Genomic DNA, 16468 nt, shown 5'->3' on the forward strand with positions numbered 1-16468 from the left:
TTAGGATTACAATGCATATAAAAGAGTTGCGAAAGATACCAGAGGGACAGTCAAACTCATAGATCGAAAATAAACTGACAACGCTATGGCTTATAAATAAAAAGACACACAAAATAGTACCAGGACACAACATACAAAACTAAAGACTAAGCAACACGAACCCAACCAAGAACTGGGGGGGGGATATCAGGTGCTCTTGAAGGGTATACACTAAACTAAACATTATATTTGTTAGAGAAGGAAAGAAGGATTTTGAAAGTGAAAATACTGGCCTGGTAGTGATGAAAGATGATATTTGAATGTTTCAAGGTACTTTAAATAACTGATGATTAATTGCCTATATATTTAAATATACTTTGCATTTAGTTCGTGACACTGTTAACATATATTTGCTGGTGTGTGCTCACAAGTAGCATGCATGTTCCACTATATTGCAGTATTTTAAATACAGTTGTTGTAATTGAATTATATCTTGAACATGTATTATGGAGAGAGCTTTTATAGGCTGTGCCTGTTACTCAATCCTTTTCAAATCTTAATGAATAAAATATGTTTAAAATCAAATGAAAGATGGAAAAACAAATGATAATGCCCAAAACAGGAGAACAAAATGAATATCATGAAACACAAAATACAGAAAATATAATGTTTTTACTAAATAACTCAGATAACTTAAAGGAACGACCCTTTTTTTTTCACTTCAGATATATGGCTTTTAGAGGGTAATATTAACGAAATTCAGAATTCCACATATTCTCTATGTTAAACATGCAAACAAGTCAAAGTCACTGTTTAGTTGGAGTTTGGGTAATAACCCTATTATCACCCTCTAAATATGACGCACTGGCACTTGTCTTATATTTCCCCTCAATATACAAGAGGGACGAAAGATACCAAACGGACATTCAAACTCATAAATCAAAAACAAACTGACAACGCCATGGATAAAAATGAAAAAGACAAACAGACAAACAAAATACACATGACACACCATAGAAAACGAAAGAATAAACAACACGAACCCCACCAAAAACTAGGGGTGATCTCAGGTGCTCCGGAAGGGTTAGAAGATCCTACTCCACATGTGGCACCTGTCGTGTTGCTTATGTGATAACAAATTCGGTAAATAGTCTAATTCGGTAGGTCACATTCATGAAAGGGAAGGGGATTGTAGTTACGTCGTAAGTAACATATCCGATATCATCTGTGAAACGGTTATTCCATAACGGTCAACCAACTCGTGATGGCGTCCGTAAAATTTACGAAGGGATGATTTCAACTTCACCATTTGGAACTCTTAGTTTTATAGCTTCCTTGTGAGCAGCAACCCTCTATCAAGAAAATTATGATAGGAAATGCAAGCACGGGAATATCGTAGCAATTGGGATATTTATACCCCGTATGCAGGTGCTGCTGGAATGTTGCTTCTTAGAAATAGAAAGTTCACAATTGGAAAGCTGAAATCATCTCTTTTGTCGTAAAGTTTTGTTTTCAATCAACCCTCATTGTCAATTTCTAGATGTAAGTCAAGATATGAGGCCGACTTAACTGTATTTGTAGTATTCTTTATCTTTAGTTCGATGGGATAGATGCGTTCCACATAGTCAACAAACTTTGAATTATTTAGTGACACAACATCATCTATATATAGCGGAAAGTAGAGTTAAATGATATTGCTGACTTCTTATCTTTCTTCCTAGGAAGTTCCTGCATGAAGATTTCATAATAATAAAGAAACAAGTCGGCAAGTAGAGGGACACAGTTTCTTCCCATTGGAATGCCGACAGTCTGTTGACCGTCTGATTTCCCTATACCTTAACATGTATAGGGAAAACATTCTGAGGCAAGTGAATTTTTAGGTGGAATTTGCAAGTTTTACGTAAGATGAGGGTATAGCTTTGTCAAGGTTTTGTATAAGTTATGAAACAGAAGACACATTACATTTATTAAAACAACATAATTTTATATTGAATATATGAATTATTTTGATTGATACTTTATTTTTTGATACATGATTTTTATATTAGTTGCCATTGGCTTTGAACTAGCTTTCAGTTTTTATGAGAACTTGGTTTCTTTTGTGTGTTTCTTTAATTGTTTATGTTTTTGTTTTGTGTGTTTTCAACTGATTTTCATAGTGTGTAACTTTGTTGTATACTGTTTTAACACTGTCCCAGGTTGGAAGGGGTGGCGCCGGCAAACATGTTTAACCCTGCCACAATCTGTATGCGCCTTTTGTTGTATACTGTTTTAACACTGTCCCAGGTTGGAAGGGGTGGCGCCAGCAAACATGTTTAACCCTGCCACACTCTAAATGTGCCTTTTGTTATATACTGTTTTAACACTGTCCCAGGTTGGAAGGGGTGGCGCCAGCAAACATGTTTAACCCTGCAACATTCTGTATGTGCCTTTTGTTGTATACTGTTTTAACACTGTGCCAGGTTGGAAGGGGTGGCGCCAGCAAACATGTTTAACCCTGCCACACTCTGTATGTGCCTTTTGTTGTATACTGTTTAAACACTGTCCCAGGTTGGAAAGGGTGGCGCCAGCAAACATGTTTAACCCTGCCACATTCTGTATATGCCTTTTGTTGTATACTGTTTTAACACTGTCCCAGGTTGGAAGTGGTGGCGCCTGCAAACATGTTTAACCCTGCCACAATCTGTATGTGCCTTTTGTTGTATACTGTTTTAACACTGTCACAGGTTTGAAGGGGTGGCGCCAGTAAACATGTTTAAGCCTGCCACATTCTGTATGTGCCTTTCCAAATTCAGAAGCCTATTATTGAGTGGTTGTTGTTTGTTGCTGATATCTTTTTTTTCTAGGCTTATGGACCGGTGATCATATAATTTAATGTCTAGATGTTATGACGATAGTTTTTGTAATGCTTTAATGGTTCTGATCCAGCCTGGAATTAAATGAACATGACTTAATCTGATGTACATCAGTTGTCGTTTGTTTATGTTATTTAAAGGAGTTAAAGGATATTGCTAACTTCTTATCTTTCTTCCTAAAAAGTTCCTGCACGAAGTCAGCCCCATAATAATAAATAAACAAATCGGCAAGTAGATGGGCACAGTTTCTTCCCATTGGAATGCCAACAGTCTGTTGACAGTCTGTTTTCCCTATACCTTAACATGTACAGGGAAAACATTCTTAGGCAAGTGCCTGTGATATGACGCCAACAACGGATACGCTAGTTGAACAATTCATGTAGACGTCACAACAGTAATGAGACCAATCTGTTCTGTAGTTATCTCTAGTAATTTAAGTTAACGCAGGTCTATTGAATTTTTAGGTGTAATTTGCAAGTTTTACGTAAGATGCGTGTAAACATGTGTAAAGCTTTGTCAAGGTTTTTATAAGTTGAGTTACTAGCGATAATTTCATATCACTCGACTCCTCTGAGAAAGGAAATTATCAGTCCGCAAGATCAAAGGAACATTTCGTAAAATAGCTATAACCCTGCTTATGTTATCTTTAAAAGGATTTGCGTTGAATATTATGAAGATAATCAACCAATAGTTGTATTTACAAAAGAAATGGCAGCAACTAAAAATAGAGAAAAAAACAAAGCTTTGATATTGGACATATCACACTATGAGTAGCAAATTACGTGCGAAGAAAGTCATTATAAGCGACCATTTATAAGCGAGCATAGTTGCTAATAATTTTGCATTTTGAATTTATTGTATAGATAATTGAATTTAACAAAGGTAATATTCAGACATAGCATGAGGCTTTTTGCAATTATATCTAATGATGGTGTTTACCATTATAATAAGATTGTTATCATCGACAAAATTATCACAAACACAAAGACAAAATCTATAAAACATGATACTATACTATATATCGGAATTATTTACTAGATATCAGACCATAGGTGAATCAGGTTGTAAAAAGTGGCGATACTTTTGTCGAAAAGAGCGTTTTCGTACAAAGGTGCTGCATATAATGTAGAGACAAGTAACACGAACTTCTGTTATATAAATCGGCCATTATAGGTAGGGCTGGAATAGTTGGCACAGTACTGATGAAATAATGGCCACTTGGACTTATATTTCGCTGCGAAAGAAAAGTTTAGAAAAACTGAAGGAAAATCAAAATAAACTACCAAAAGAAAAGAAAAACTGAAAATATTCGTTTGGATTAAATAATATATTTTCATAAATGGATTAATTGTACTTGAAAGAATAACATAAGAAGCTGAAAAAACTTATCTGACATAAAAGACGTATATTTGAATACAGCTTAATAGTTTGCGTTGCGAATATAAGACCAGAATATGAACTATTCGAAAATTTTCACCAACATTTCTGTTTCCAACGAGGAGACCAAACTATCTCAGTACATATGGATAGCAACAGTGGTATTTCTTATCGCTCTCCTTAATGTTGTTTGTATAATTGTACTGGTAAAAACACCACAGTTGCAGAAAAGCCGGTTTCATTACCTCACTCTGTGTAGAAGTATAGGAGATTTTCTATCGATGATTTTACTCGTTGCAATGCTCGTTAATGCATCTCTAGAAGTTTTTGGATGGCATGTGCCGTACCTGTGCAAAATAATCTCGTCGTCAGTATACTGTTTCATATCGTTTTCTCTATTTCAGACGCTATTGATATGCATAGAAAGATATATGGCAGTAATACAATCGACCAACCAAACGCTGAGGAGAAAACTTACTCAGAAAAAAATATTGCCTGTATTTTTAGTTATAAGCTTTGCCTATAAAGCAGTCATTAATTCAATTTATTTTTCAGAAGGTTGCACGGACCATCAGAATATAACATACGTAATGACAAATCAACTTCCAATTTTACTTATTTTTATTGTGATTATTTATTTATATACTGTCACCATTGTTCATCTTCGAAGGATGCTTTCAAAGATTGCCATTGGTGATCAGATCATGTCTGAAACGCAGCACGTGCATCGACTGAAAAGACTGAAACTGAATATTTTCACTCTCGGACTTCTTCTATCAGTGCTTACAGTGAGTATACTTCCGAAATATATAATAGTATTCGCAATGCCAGCGGAGGCAAATACCATAGGAAACATTTTTTTTATTTTCTCCCCACTTGGAAATCCAATCATTTATTTTCTACGGTTCACTGAGTTTCGAAAGAAGATCAAACAAATATGTTGCAATAAATGTTCTTCTGATACTAGAAGTACTTCGGGTGATGACGTCTTTGTAACAGAAGTGTGATTGGTACATGGATATATACATTTCCCATATCTTCTGATAGTAGAAGTACTTTGGGTGATGACGTCTTTGTAACAGGGGTGTGATTAGTATGGATATCTGATACTAGAAGTACTTTGGATACAGACGTCTTTGTAACAGGAGTGTGATTGGTATGGATATTTGCATTTCCCATTATTTTCTTTCTCTAAAGAGTGTATCCATCATGCAGGTTCAGCTGATTCACATTATGGTTATATTTATGTCTTCAACTTTTTATATGGCCTTATATTTTGATTCAATTCAATCGTCATATCTAAAATATCATGTACTGTGTTTCAACTCTATATTCTGCCGACGAGGAAAGGTAATATTAGGCCTCCGAATTTCAAAGTTGAATTATTAGGTAATTCTAGGTGGTTCAGTGGTATAGACCGATAAACAGGCGGTTCTGCCTCGAGCGGTATCCCAATACCTTGAGTTTGAATCCTGGCGAGAGAAACGCTTAATATTGTTGTACCGATAATAACTGTGTAGTTATCAGTATAAAATGTGTTTACAGGAGTGTGTCACCTTCACTCATGATCAAATAAATGGATCTGTCGTAGAGTTGTCACTCGTTTAGACCTACTTATTAAAATAATTATTTCTGTGACTGTATCTTACTATCTTTTTACGATAGATACTAGATCATACTAATTTTATCTGCCATATATTCCTTACCTAATATATAATGTGCTGTGTTTCAACTTTTTATTCTACTGACAAGGAAAGGTAACACCAGGCTACCGTAAGCTAAATTATTAGTTCAGTCTAGATGCCCAAGAGGTTAAGAGCGATGGACACAGTGCCGATGGTGTTGTCTCTATATTCCAATAGTATTAGTTAGTAAACCGGCAATGGAAGAACAAACATTTGCTTCAGCAAAGAAGATTAAAATTTAACATTGTTGTGCTGATAATAAGAGTAATAAGAAACATAAAATGTGTTTTCAGACTTGTATCACATTCCCTTGTGTTCATTGGATCTGTCGTAGAATTGCCAATTGTTTAGACGTATATAAATATATATAATTCGTCTAAATAGCAGCCTAACAATGTAAGATCTATTAAATTTTGTTCTTCCCTAGTCGGGATTCGAACTTATGCTACTGATATATTTTGGCAACAAATCGCCTTGCAATATGCACGACGCGCTAAACAACTCGACCACCTAGGCTCTACAAAAATAAAGCAGGGTGTTATCTTTCCTCATCAGTTTTAATCTAGCATTGTAACACAGGACATGATATATAAGACATGGAGATGAAATTTATACAGATCAGCTGAATAATCTATTGCAGAGTATCTTACAAATTAATGTCACAGAAATAATTATATTATAAGTACGTCTGAACCAGTTCAATATATAGATATTATATATTATTACTCTAAATATCAGCACAAAAATGGTTAATATGTATTTGTCGTAGCAAAATTTTGTTCTTTTGTTCTTATATCGCCGGGATTCGAACTCATTATGCATATTTATTGCATTGGATGTATAAACATTATTTATATTTTTATTTTGCATTTGTAGGCTTTTATAACTGTCATTCATTTGAAAGATTTTTTTTATTAAATAAAATAACATACTTTAATTTATAGAAAACTGTGTCACCTCTCTTTTGAATTGGTGAAAAATTATTTTATTTCCTACCTGAGCATGGATATTTGCATTACAAGCTTGGATTGAGTTTGTTGTGAGCCTTATTTTTCCATATGCTTTTTTAACATTTTGCCAAATCTCCAATGCGTGAATCTGTCATGATTTTGTTTATGCGGTCTGACTTTTTTTTTTTAAATGTAATTAATGCAGAAGTTACCACTAATTCTTGGATATTTCACGGAACTAAATTAAGGTTGGATTCGAACACACCTCACCAGGAGCCATCAGTATACACACTGAACGAGTTACTAGTAAATGTAAATACGTCATCAATAGTATGAAATACATGACCTTGGACAATGCATAAGACTTGAAATGGGGAAAATTTATACAATAGTTTAGAAAAGTATTTTTAACAGTTATCTCACAAGGACACGGTGTGTCAGTATAAAGTCACCCCGGTGGCCGGAGGCCAGAGGGTGATCTAACATTGACCCACCAATTCCGAGTGGGATAACTATTTACATCCCATCTATTTTAGATTACACGAAAAACCGTTTACAATTTATAAAAATTTAGTTTAAAACGCCACACAACCATTATAATATACTTTATATACTAGTATTACTATATGAAGTATACCCTTAATGACCCCGAACAAGATGAGTAGATATCAAACAATATAAACTCACCCCGCTTGCCAATCGGCCCACACTTTATCGCCACTTTATAGAAAAAATTGCCCCACTCTTGTTTACCGACTCGCCTCACTTTTGAAAAAGTGTAAAATTAAATTAAACAATCAGTCTGACAACTCACTTATTAACGAAAAAGGTTTAAACCCCATTGAAAAAAGGTCTGCCAACTCGCCCCACTTATAAAACGATTTTGCTTCCTTAAAGTATGTTAAATTACTGTTAGTTCATATCCAGTCTTCCTGATGTAGTGGAATTTGTCATGGCTTGATATGCTAAAGGTCTTTAGTTCGTATCCCGGCTTAACACTGGATTTTTTCTACGTGAATTTTGATAGATAGTCTTATCCGTATAATTAATTATAAATTTCATAGAAGATTTGACATTCCCGCCAAAATGTAACAGAACCAAAGAAAGCATGAATAACAGAGAAACTCAACCTGGGGTGATCTGGTAGGGGTGATCCGGCTCAGATCACCCCTGTTAGATCAAAGGAGCTGGGATGTAAGATAAATGAACTCATCATGAAAACTACAAACTGTACGCCGGACGTGCGTTTCGTCTACAAACGACTCACCTGTAGCACTGGAATAAAAAGAACTTATTATACTAGTATATGATAATGCTTTTAAAAACTGTGGTAATGCATCACAGCTTACTGTTCACTATGTGTATATATTAAACAAGAGTTGATATTGTATTAAACAAGAGTTGATATTGTATTAAACAAGAGTTGATATTGTATTAAACAAGAGTTGATATTGTATTAAACAAGAGTTGATATTGTATTAAATCAAAATACTTTTATATGAGAAGACAAAAGAGTTCAGGAATACAAAAACAAAATTACAACAAAAATGTAGTAACAAAATATATTTATACTTAAATATAAAAGAAGACAGGTAGAGAATATGAAATTAAAAAAGAAACAAAATGAAATTTGAAACTTGAAGGCAATTGTCAGGCTAACTGAACATTTAGATACAGTACCTAAGAACCGAAAAGAAATGAAAGACATGTTTATAATTTCATATCTTTAAATGGTAATAAAATAAATACTTAACTTAATCCTGTTGCCCCTTGGTGGAGCATAGGCCACTAACGATATTTCTCCACCTTGTTCTGTTCTTTGCTAGCCTCTCCAGATCATGCCACTTGTACCCTTCTTTCTCCATCTCGGCTGCAACATTCCTTCTCCAGGTGTATCTTGGTCTGCCCCTGCTACGCTTTCCTTGTGGGTTCCACTGTAAGGCTTGCCTTGTAATGTTAGTTTTTGGCTTTCTCAGTGTGTGTCCTATCCATCGCCATTTTCTCTTTTTTAACTCTTCATCAACTGGGAATTGGTTGGTCTTTTCCCAAAGATCTTTGTTTGCTATCTTCTCAGGCCATCTGATGTTAAGGATGCACCTGAGGCAGTTGTTAATGAAGACTTGAAGTTTATGAAGCAGGTTTTTTGTTGTTTTCCAAGTCTCAGCTCCATATAAGAGAATGGTTTTTACGTTTGAATTGAACAAGCATATTTTGGTCTTAAGTGTGATATTTCGTGCTTTCCAGATTGACCCCATCATGTTAAATGCAGTTCTGGCTTTGCCAATTCTGATCTTTACGTCTTTATCTGAGCCGCCAAGATTATCCACTACGCTTCCATGGTATGTAAAGGATTCCACTTCTTCCAATGCTTGGGTGTTAACCATCAGACTGGCTTGGGACCTTGTGTTTGACTTGAACACTTTGGTCTTGTTTTGATTGATGGAAAGGCCCGTTTCTGCTGCTCTCTTTTCAACCTGCTCTAGTTTGTCCTGCATTTGTTGGTGGTTGTGGGATAGCAATGCAATGTCATCGGCAAAGTCTAGGTCATCCAGCTGAGTGAACATGGTCCATTGGATGCCATTTCGTCTGCCATCTGTGGCTTGCTTATAAAATAAATAAAGCCATGATAATGTTCCGTAAACTTGAAGGTATAAAGAGACATGATTATATAAAACTAGATGTAATCGTTTTTCTTTTCTAATTTTGTAATTTTGTAATTGAAAAAGATATATAGCAGAGAAAAAGAACGATAGATGATAATTTCGGCATAAAATGTTATAAGATTTTTTAATGTGGTTGGGTTATTCTACAAATAATGAGATCTGATATTATTGCTAGTGAGTTAACTATAAACCAAAGATAAAGTTAAGAGTGGAAATTTGGTATGTGTCAAAGAACGAACAACCCGACCTAAGCAGAAAACAGCCAAAGGCCACTAATGTGTCTTCAACACATCGTGAAAATCCTGCACGCTGAGGTGGGCTTCAATTTGCTTCTAACTAAAATGTGAATTAGTTCAAAGAATTAGAAAAAATAAAAGGTCAAACCACGACCGTCAATAATAAGCACATACCATACCATATGGTAAGTTTAAAAACACATGAGATGTCATAATGTGAATAATTTCAAATGGAAAACCAACAACCCTATAACTACTAAAACAACAAATGGAAAACAATAATACCAGAAGGCAAGAGAAAAAAAATCACCGGAATACATGTTTATAGTTTGTACAGGTTTGTATATAAAGAAAGAATGTGGCGAGGCTCATAATGTTTTAAGATTTATCCATCCCCTAGCCGATACAGTGGCGTAACATCACCACCAAAGAACAAACTTTGATATATTTTGGAAGGGCTTGGCTGATCGAATCAGTTGTAAGCAAAACAATTAATTTTACTACTAGACTAGCTAGTATCAAGGATGACGAAATCATAAACTAACGATCTAAGTGTACTTATATAATATCGGATTATACATTATGATCTTGTATTGAGGTGAGAGAAAAGCTTTAAGGGCTTTCTTCCTAAACAAAATTAGGAAAATAATCCCTTTATCAGGGATAATAGTATGTAATTCAATCGGACTTTGATGTATCAACAACATATAGTTTTTTTTAAAGAAACATTTATGTTATAAAAATTTGAGGATTGATAGATTTAAATAAGGTTTTTTGCCGATTAAACGTGCTTTCTATCCAAATGTTCACCTATTTTGAAAAAAATATTTCAGATAATAAAACTGCATAATACTTATTTTTTCAATTTTGAGTTAAAGTAAAATGTGTATGGAACATTTAAGCAAAATCTGTGACATAGCACATTTACTGTCCTTTGTTAAATATGCTAGCATTGATTAATTAGAGTAGTTACATAGATTTATATATTCATAAGAGTAAATCATTGAAACCTACTACTGTACCATCGAAACTGACTGAATCAAAGATATATATTTGAGAACCTGCGACCACCCAAAGTTTTTGGTGGGGTTCATATTGCATGTATTGCTCAGTCTTTATACAGAGTTATTCTAAGAAGATTCATATGCGATTTCTTATTTGTTATTAGTTATTATTTATTCACGCAAAAATATTATTAATGTTAAACCAGTTGCAAATAAAGGCAACAGTAGTATACCGCTGTTCAAAACTCATAAATCCATGGACAAAAAACAAAATCGGGGTTACAAACTAAAACCGCAAAACTTTCCGTGTCAATAAATTTTCTATCAAAATGATGTTTAGACCAGGTTTAGTGGGAAACGTGTGCTTGTTTCTTTTGCTTACATAAAATTATTTTAAGGAGCTTCCTAACAATTCTAATAGCACATCATTACATTTATATAACTATAATTTTAACTACTTATAAATTTTCGATAATGAATCATTCTGATTGATTATCACAAATGCAATTTTCGGTTTAACTATTCCATTTTTCAATCTACATGTTCTAAATGTATTAAAAGCAGAGTAACAGTTGCTGATTGACGGGTTTTCCACATTTAATGTGTTTTATCTTTCAGCTACGATAACATCCTGAGTTCGTTCAGTGTGTTCTTTAATGCAATTGAAAGTTTAATATGAATAAAACAACACTTGAAAGATGCAATATTGCAACAACTACAATCAACAATGTTGTAAAGCGCCAAATAAAATTATGGAGAAAGTATGTAAAACTGGTTTATAAAATAGTGCACATGATCATTTATATGTCGTGTACCATCACTACTACTGAACTCCGAAAAAAATTCAAAACGGAAAGTCCGCAATCAAATGTCAAAATCCGAACATCAAATGAATGGGTAACAACTGTCATTATTCTTGACGTAGTACACGTATTTTCTTCTGTAGAAGACAACAATCGACAAAAACACTGGATAACTAGCAGATGTTATCAAATTGTTCGTGTATATGTGTGTTGGTGTTTTTTGTTTTTTTCCTCATCTAGGTGTTTTTGTTGAACCTTTGTTTTCCTCTTATAATTGATATATTTCCCTCGGTTTTCGTTATAACCCGGGTTTGTTTTTTCTCAATCGTTTTATGGCGTTTTCAAATGAACACTGGTATGCTACTTCTGACGCCTTTATTTATGTTCATAATATAGGACATTAGATAAAGAAAAGTGAAGAGCTCAGCCTGTTCTTACCTTTATCCGTTCGCTGATCTATTAACACTGATCTTTGATACATTGGTGTAACAGTACAACAACACAAAAATCCACTTTTAAATAAGTGGGAAAGATATTGATTATTGACATTAGATCTAAAAGTACTAAAAGGGTTAACTACCAAACGTTAAGCTCCAAAAATCCCGGATTTTCTTGAAATGCAATTATGCTGAAGTAAGTCCTGTTTAACAGAGATAGATAAAGACTGATTTGAAGAAAAAAAAATCCCTTTAACTTAAGGTGGATAACAAGGATTTTTTTTTCAAATGGCTAAGAGGTTTCGATAAAGTCTGGTATCTCTGATGAGGTTATATATGAAAGTAAGTCATTTAAAGTCATAAGAAACCTCAAATTAAAAAAAAAATATGCATATGTTTTTTATAACTAAATGAATAGTTTTCATTATACAACTTATATACATATACTTTTTTCTGAGGAAAATTCTTTAATGTGTCCACATTTAGAAGAAGTTTACTTAGTTTTAATTGCTTGCTTCCAGGAAACGATTCGCCGTTATATTTTCCGTATGCATAGTGACCAGAGCGTAACCCTCCTCGTAAAAATCCGGTGAACACAATACGCATGAATCTGTCATTGAAATAAACAAATATCTGATTATACATGTTAAACACGTGCTCAATACCCATGCTTTTTGTGATTTGTTTACTATAAAGTGACAATCGGTAAAGCTCGGCTTCAAAACACGGCATTTAATGAGCAGCTATACTTAATAAATCATAACAAACAGAGAGGAAAAAAATTGACGATTATATGATATATTTGCGAAAATAATGATAAAATCGTGCACAGAGGACTAAGTTTATGATGTATACATGCATTGGTTCAAGAATTGGACAAACATTATTTTTCCCCACTAACTCGTTTCATATGACTTTAACTACTTTGTGTATATACGGCTGTGCATTTTAAATTGGTTAAACTGTAACAATTAATGAAAATCAAACCAACATGAGAGTATTATAGTGAGTGATTGTAAGATAACAAATATCAATTTTATGTTTTAGTCAAAATAGAATTGTTTTTACTAATTTTAATGGAGTTGCAAATCAAGGCAGCAGTAGTAAACATAAGACACATTTCTACATATTAAACAATTGCCTGTACAAAGTCAGGAATACGACAGTTGTTATCCATTTTTTTCATGTCTTGGACAACAAGACATTGCTTATACTATTGCCGTTTTATCTTTTTAACTTTATACCGTTGTACAACAGTCATATATCAATTAACGAAAACAAATCCAAGTCACAAACCAAAACCGAGAAATACACATCAATTTTAAACGGAAAACAACGGAATAAAACAAAAACGCAAACATACATAGAAACGGACCATTTGATTACACCTGCCATATTTCTGACTTGGAGTTATGCAATTTCATTTGTAAAAATAGGTGTCCTCAAATGTGTGTTTCTTGAAAACTATTTCAATAATGAACGTGAAATAGGACATACTTAGGTAATTCTAGATATATAAATACAACAAATTAATATGCCTATTCGAAGGCAGTATTAAAAAGGCAAGACAATACTTTTAGACGGGAACAATTGGAGTGGGAAACATGTGCTTGTTACATATGAACTAAATAAACGTTTGCTTACATAAACTTGTTATTGCTTTTTAACGGCTATCAAATACTTCTATTAGCACATCGTTAAACTTATATAAACTAAGTACAATACTTATAAAACTTCGATAATGAATTATAATGGCAAATTATCACAAATAAAATTATTGGTCAACATTCCTTTCTTTATTGGATAGTGTTACTTGGGGTTTTGAACATTTATAATATATCTGTTCAATGGAATTTCTGATGTAGTTTCTGTTTGAGATTCCAACAAAATCCTGCAATTAGTGTGACAACTTGGTGATGTAAATTTACATTAAGAACCTATTTCGCTTATTCTTCTTTATTTTTATTTTATCCAACTAGTTCACCTTTTGACAAATTGCAAAATTGGATAAAAAATCATTACTGACAGCAAAAATCTTATAAAGTGTCGGTTGATAATTTGGATCATAAAAGATCGAGTTGACAATGTCGATTGTGTTCACTTATTTGTAAATCGTATTGTTCTAAAAATCTTACTTATTTCCGTTTCAATCTATCTCCAATTGTTCCATCAAAAAATTAAAAGATGGATACAAACAAACTTTCAAGGGAAACTATCACTATAAATAAACTCATCATAGATACCAGGACTAAATTTAGCGGTCAATAGACAATTTTGGCAATGTTGACTTATTTGTAGATCTTACTTTTGCTAAACACTTTTCTTTTTACAATTTCTCTCAATTACAGATTCAGCAAAAAATGTGAAATAATTAAGCATACATGTCTTTTTAGGTAAACTAATCCCATAAGGGGTCAAATGACGATTCATCTCTGTCGATTTCATTGTTGGTCATATTTTGTTAAAACCTTTTTATTAACGAACGATTCTTTCTATCCACTAGATTTTCATAAAACATGCCCCTTCAACACTAACCATATTAATCATGTCATAGTTGCTCTCTCTGATTTAGTTTTTTTTAATGAGACAAAAACTGCATTTAACCGCTATGTTCCATTTGTAGTAATAGCGGTCATGCTTGATGGCGAATCAAATCCTAGGATACAATTTTGTGAACTGTGTACCAATAAAAAAGTCAAATTATGTTTGGTAACAATTTGTTCAGTAGTTTCAGATATTTTTAAATTCGAAAACGCCGTCGGAAGACCTCAAGTGATGGCAACAACCGACATTACCCTTTATGTGATGTGAGCTAGAAATAAAAAAAAACAACCAAAAACTTACCATTCTTCTAGACCAACAAATTGCTTTGCAAGGTACAGTTAGTCTAATCACCATTATATAGGAAAAAGTAAAAACACAAAAATACTGAACTCCAAGGAAAATTCAAAAAGGAAAGTCCAAAATCAAAAGGCAAATTCAAACGTCCAAACACATCAAACGAATGTATATTGTATCTGTTTTCTTACAACATATATGTTTTTTGTAATTGTGTTTATCATCATGATAATTTTCTGAAAGGAAATATCCGGAGTATACGTCAGTCATACAATTGTTTGTCATGTTAAGTTAGTAAAATAAATCTTCAAAACATTGTGTTGAAGTTTGGTTTTTTATTTTACATCGCCGACTCTTTTTAACGTTCAGTCAGTATATTGACAGTAAAAGAATGAAATTTATTTCTCATGTAAAAATTCTAATCGGATCAAGTTTTTATAAATTTTAATTAAAAACTTGGTCATATCCAGTTTGACAATTCTAGTGTTGTATTTTAGAAAGGTTGTGTTTAATTGTTTTCCACATAATTTTCGTTTCCACTAAAAAAAAGTCGTGCGTATAATTAATGTTTTTTAGTGCGATCTTAAATTGTAGGTATTTGTTTTGGTGGTAATCTTTCTATTTTCTGCTTTCTTTCTTCATTTACAATTAAGACTGCATACCTGTACATCGCAAGTCACGTATACATTCAACTTCATTGTACGATATGTATGCTAATTTAAAACTCCACATACAGGTGAAGATGAAATCCTTATTTGTAAGTTGTCTGGATATTTGCCTGTTTTAGCGGGTTTTGAGTTGCACAATTTCTCATTATTTTAATTCGTTTATACTATGATATACAAAACTTTATTCACGCAAATAGCTTTATCGATACCAAGTGTGTAGAAGTACATATTTCCGTTGATGTTAGTACACATAACAAACAACGATTTAGTAAATCTTGTGTTTCGCAGAAAAATATTGAAAACGAAACAAAAACATACTTATTTAAGTTTTGATATCCTTGCATTTTTTAATGCTATTGCTTTAAGATAAGCGAATTAGATCAAAACAAATTATATGAGTACAAGATATTTTGACTATATGATAGATTTCATTCTCATTCCTACTATAATAATACAAGAATTAAGGAGAATTGAAGATTCCTTCTATAGAATTTCAAGCCAAAATAGTCTGGTATTTACCGAAACGTGTAAAAAAAATAACCCTGCCTTTAAGATTGAACAGTGATATAGAATGAAAATAACACTGAATAAATGTCATATATGCGGAACGATGTTCTGTGTTAAATTCATCGTAAATGCTCAATCCTAAAGATTTGAAAGTCAGTTTTTTTTTAGAAGAAACATAATGGACTATATGACCAATACAAAACTAAACAATAGCCAAATTAAAACAAGGTCATTAATACCGAGAAGTGGAGCTTTACTTTCCTAATGTGTATTATATAAAAGAAAAATGTAAATACAGCGTTGTGGTTTTCGACTATGTCCAAAAAAGCCGAGACAATTGTATCATAACGTCTTTGATAGAAGATAGTGTTACCTGTCTAATAGAATTAACTCTTTCTTTGTTATTTCTTTTTATAATGTATTGTCCACTAAAATGAACTAAGGTGAAAATAGTATTATATGTTCT

At 33.0% G+C, this 16468-nt stretch overlaps 1 protein-coding gene across 1 annotated transcript in view; it reads right to left on the minus strand.

Annotated features, from left to right (window-relative positions):
- Window positions 1–15001, minus strand: part of LOC134687351 (quinone oxidoreductase PIG3-like) — a 63911-nt gene extending 48910 nt beyond the window's left edge. The window contains exon 1 of the mRNA XM_063547573.1: window positions 14834–15001. Within this exon, the coding sequence (XP_063403643.1) occupies window positions 14834–14887 (54 nt within the window). The 5' untranslated portion in view covers window positions 14888–15001. The remainder of the gene's footprint in view (window positions 1–14833) is intronic.
- Window positions 15002–16468: the final 1467 nt, after the last annotated feature.

This window comes from Mytilus trossulus, chromosome 10, assembly GCF_036588685.1.
Source record: "Mytilus trossulus isolate FHL-02 chromosome 10, PNRI_Mtr1.1.1.hap1, whole genome shotgun sequence".
In the NCBI taxonomy this organism is placed as follows: Eukaryota; Metazoa; Mollusca; class Bivalvia; order Mytilida; family Mytilidae; genus Mytilus; species Mytilus trossulus.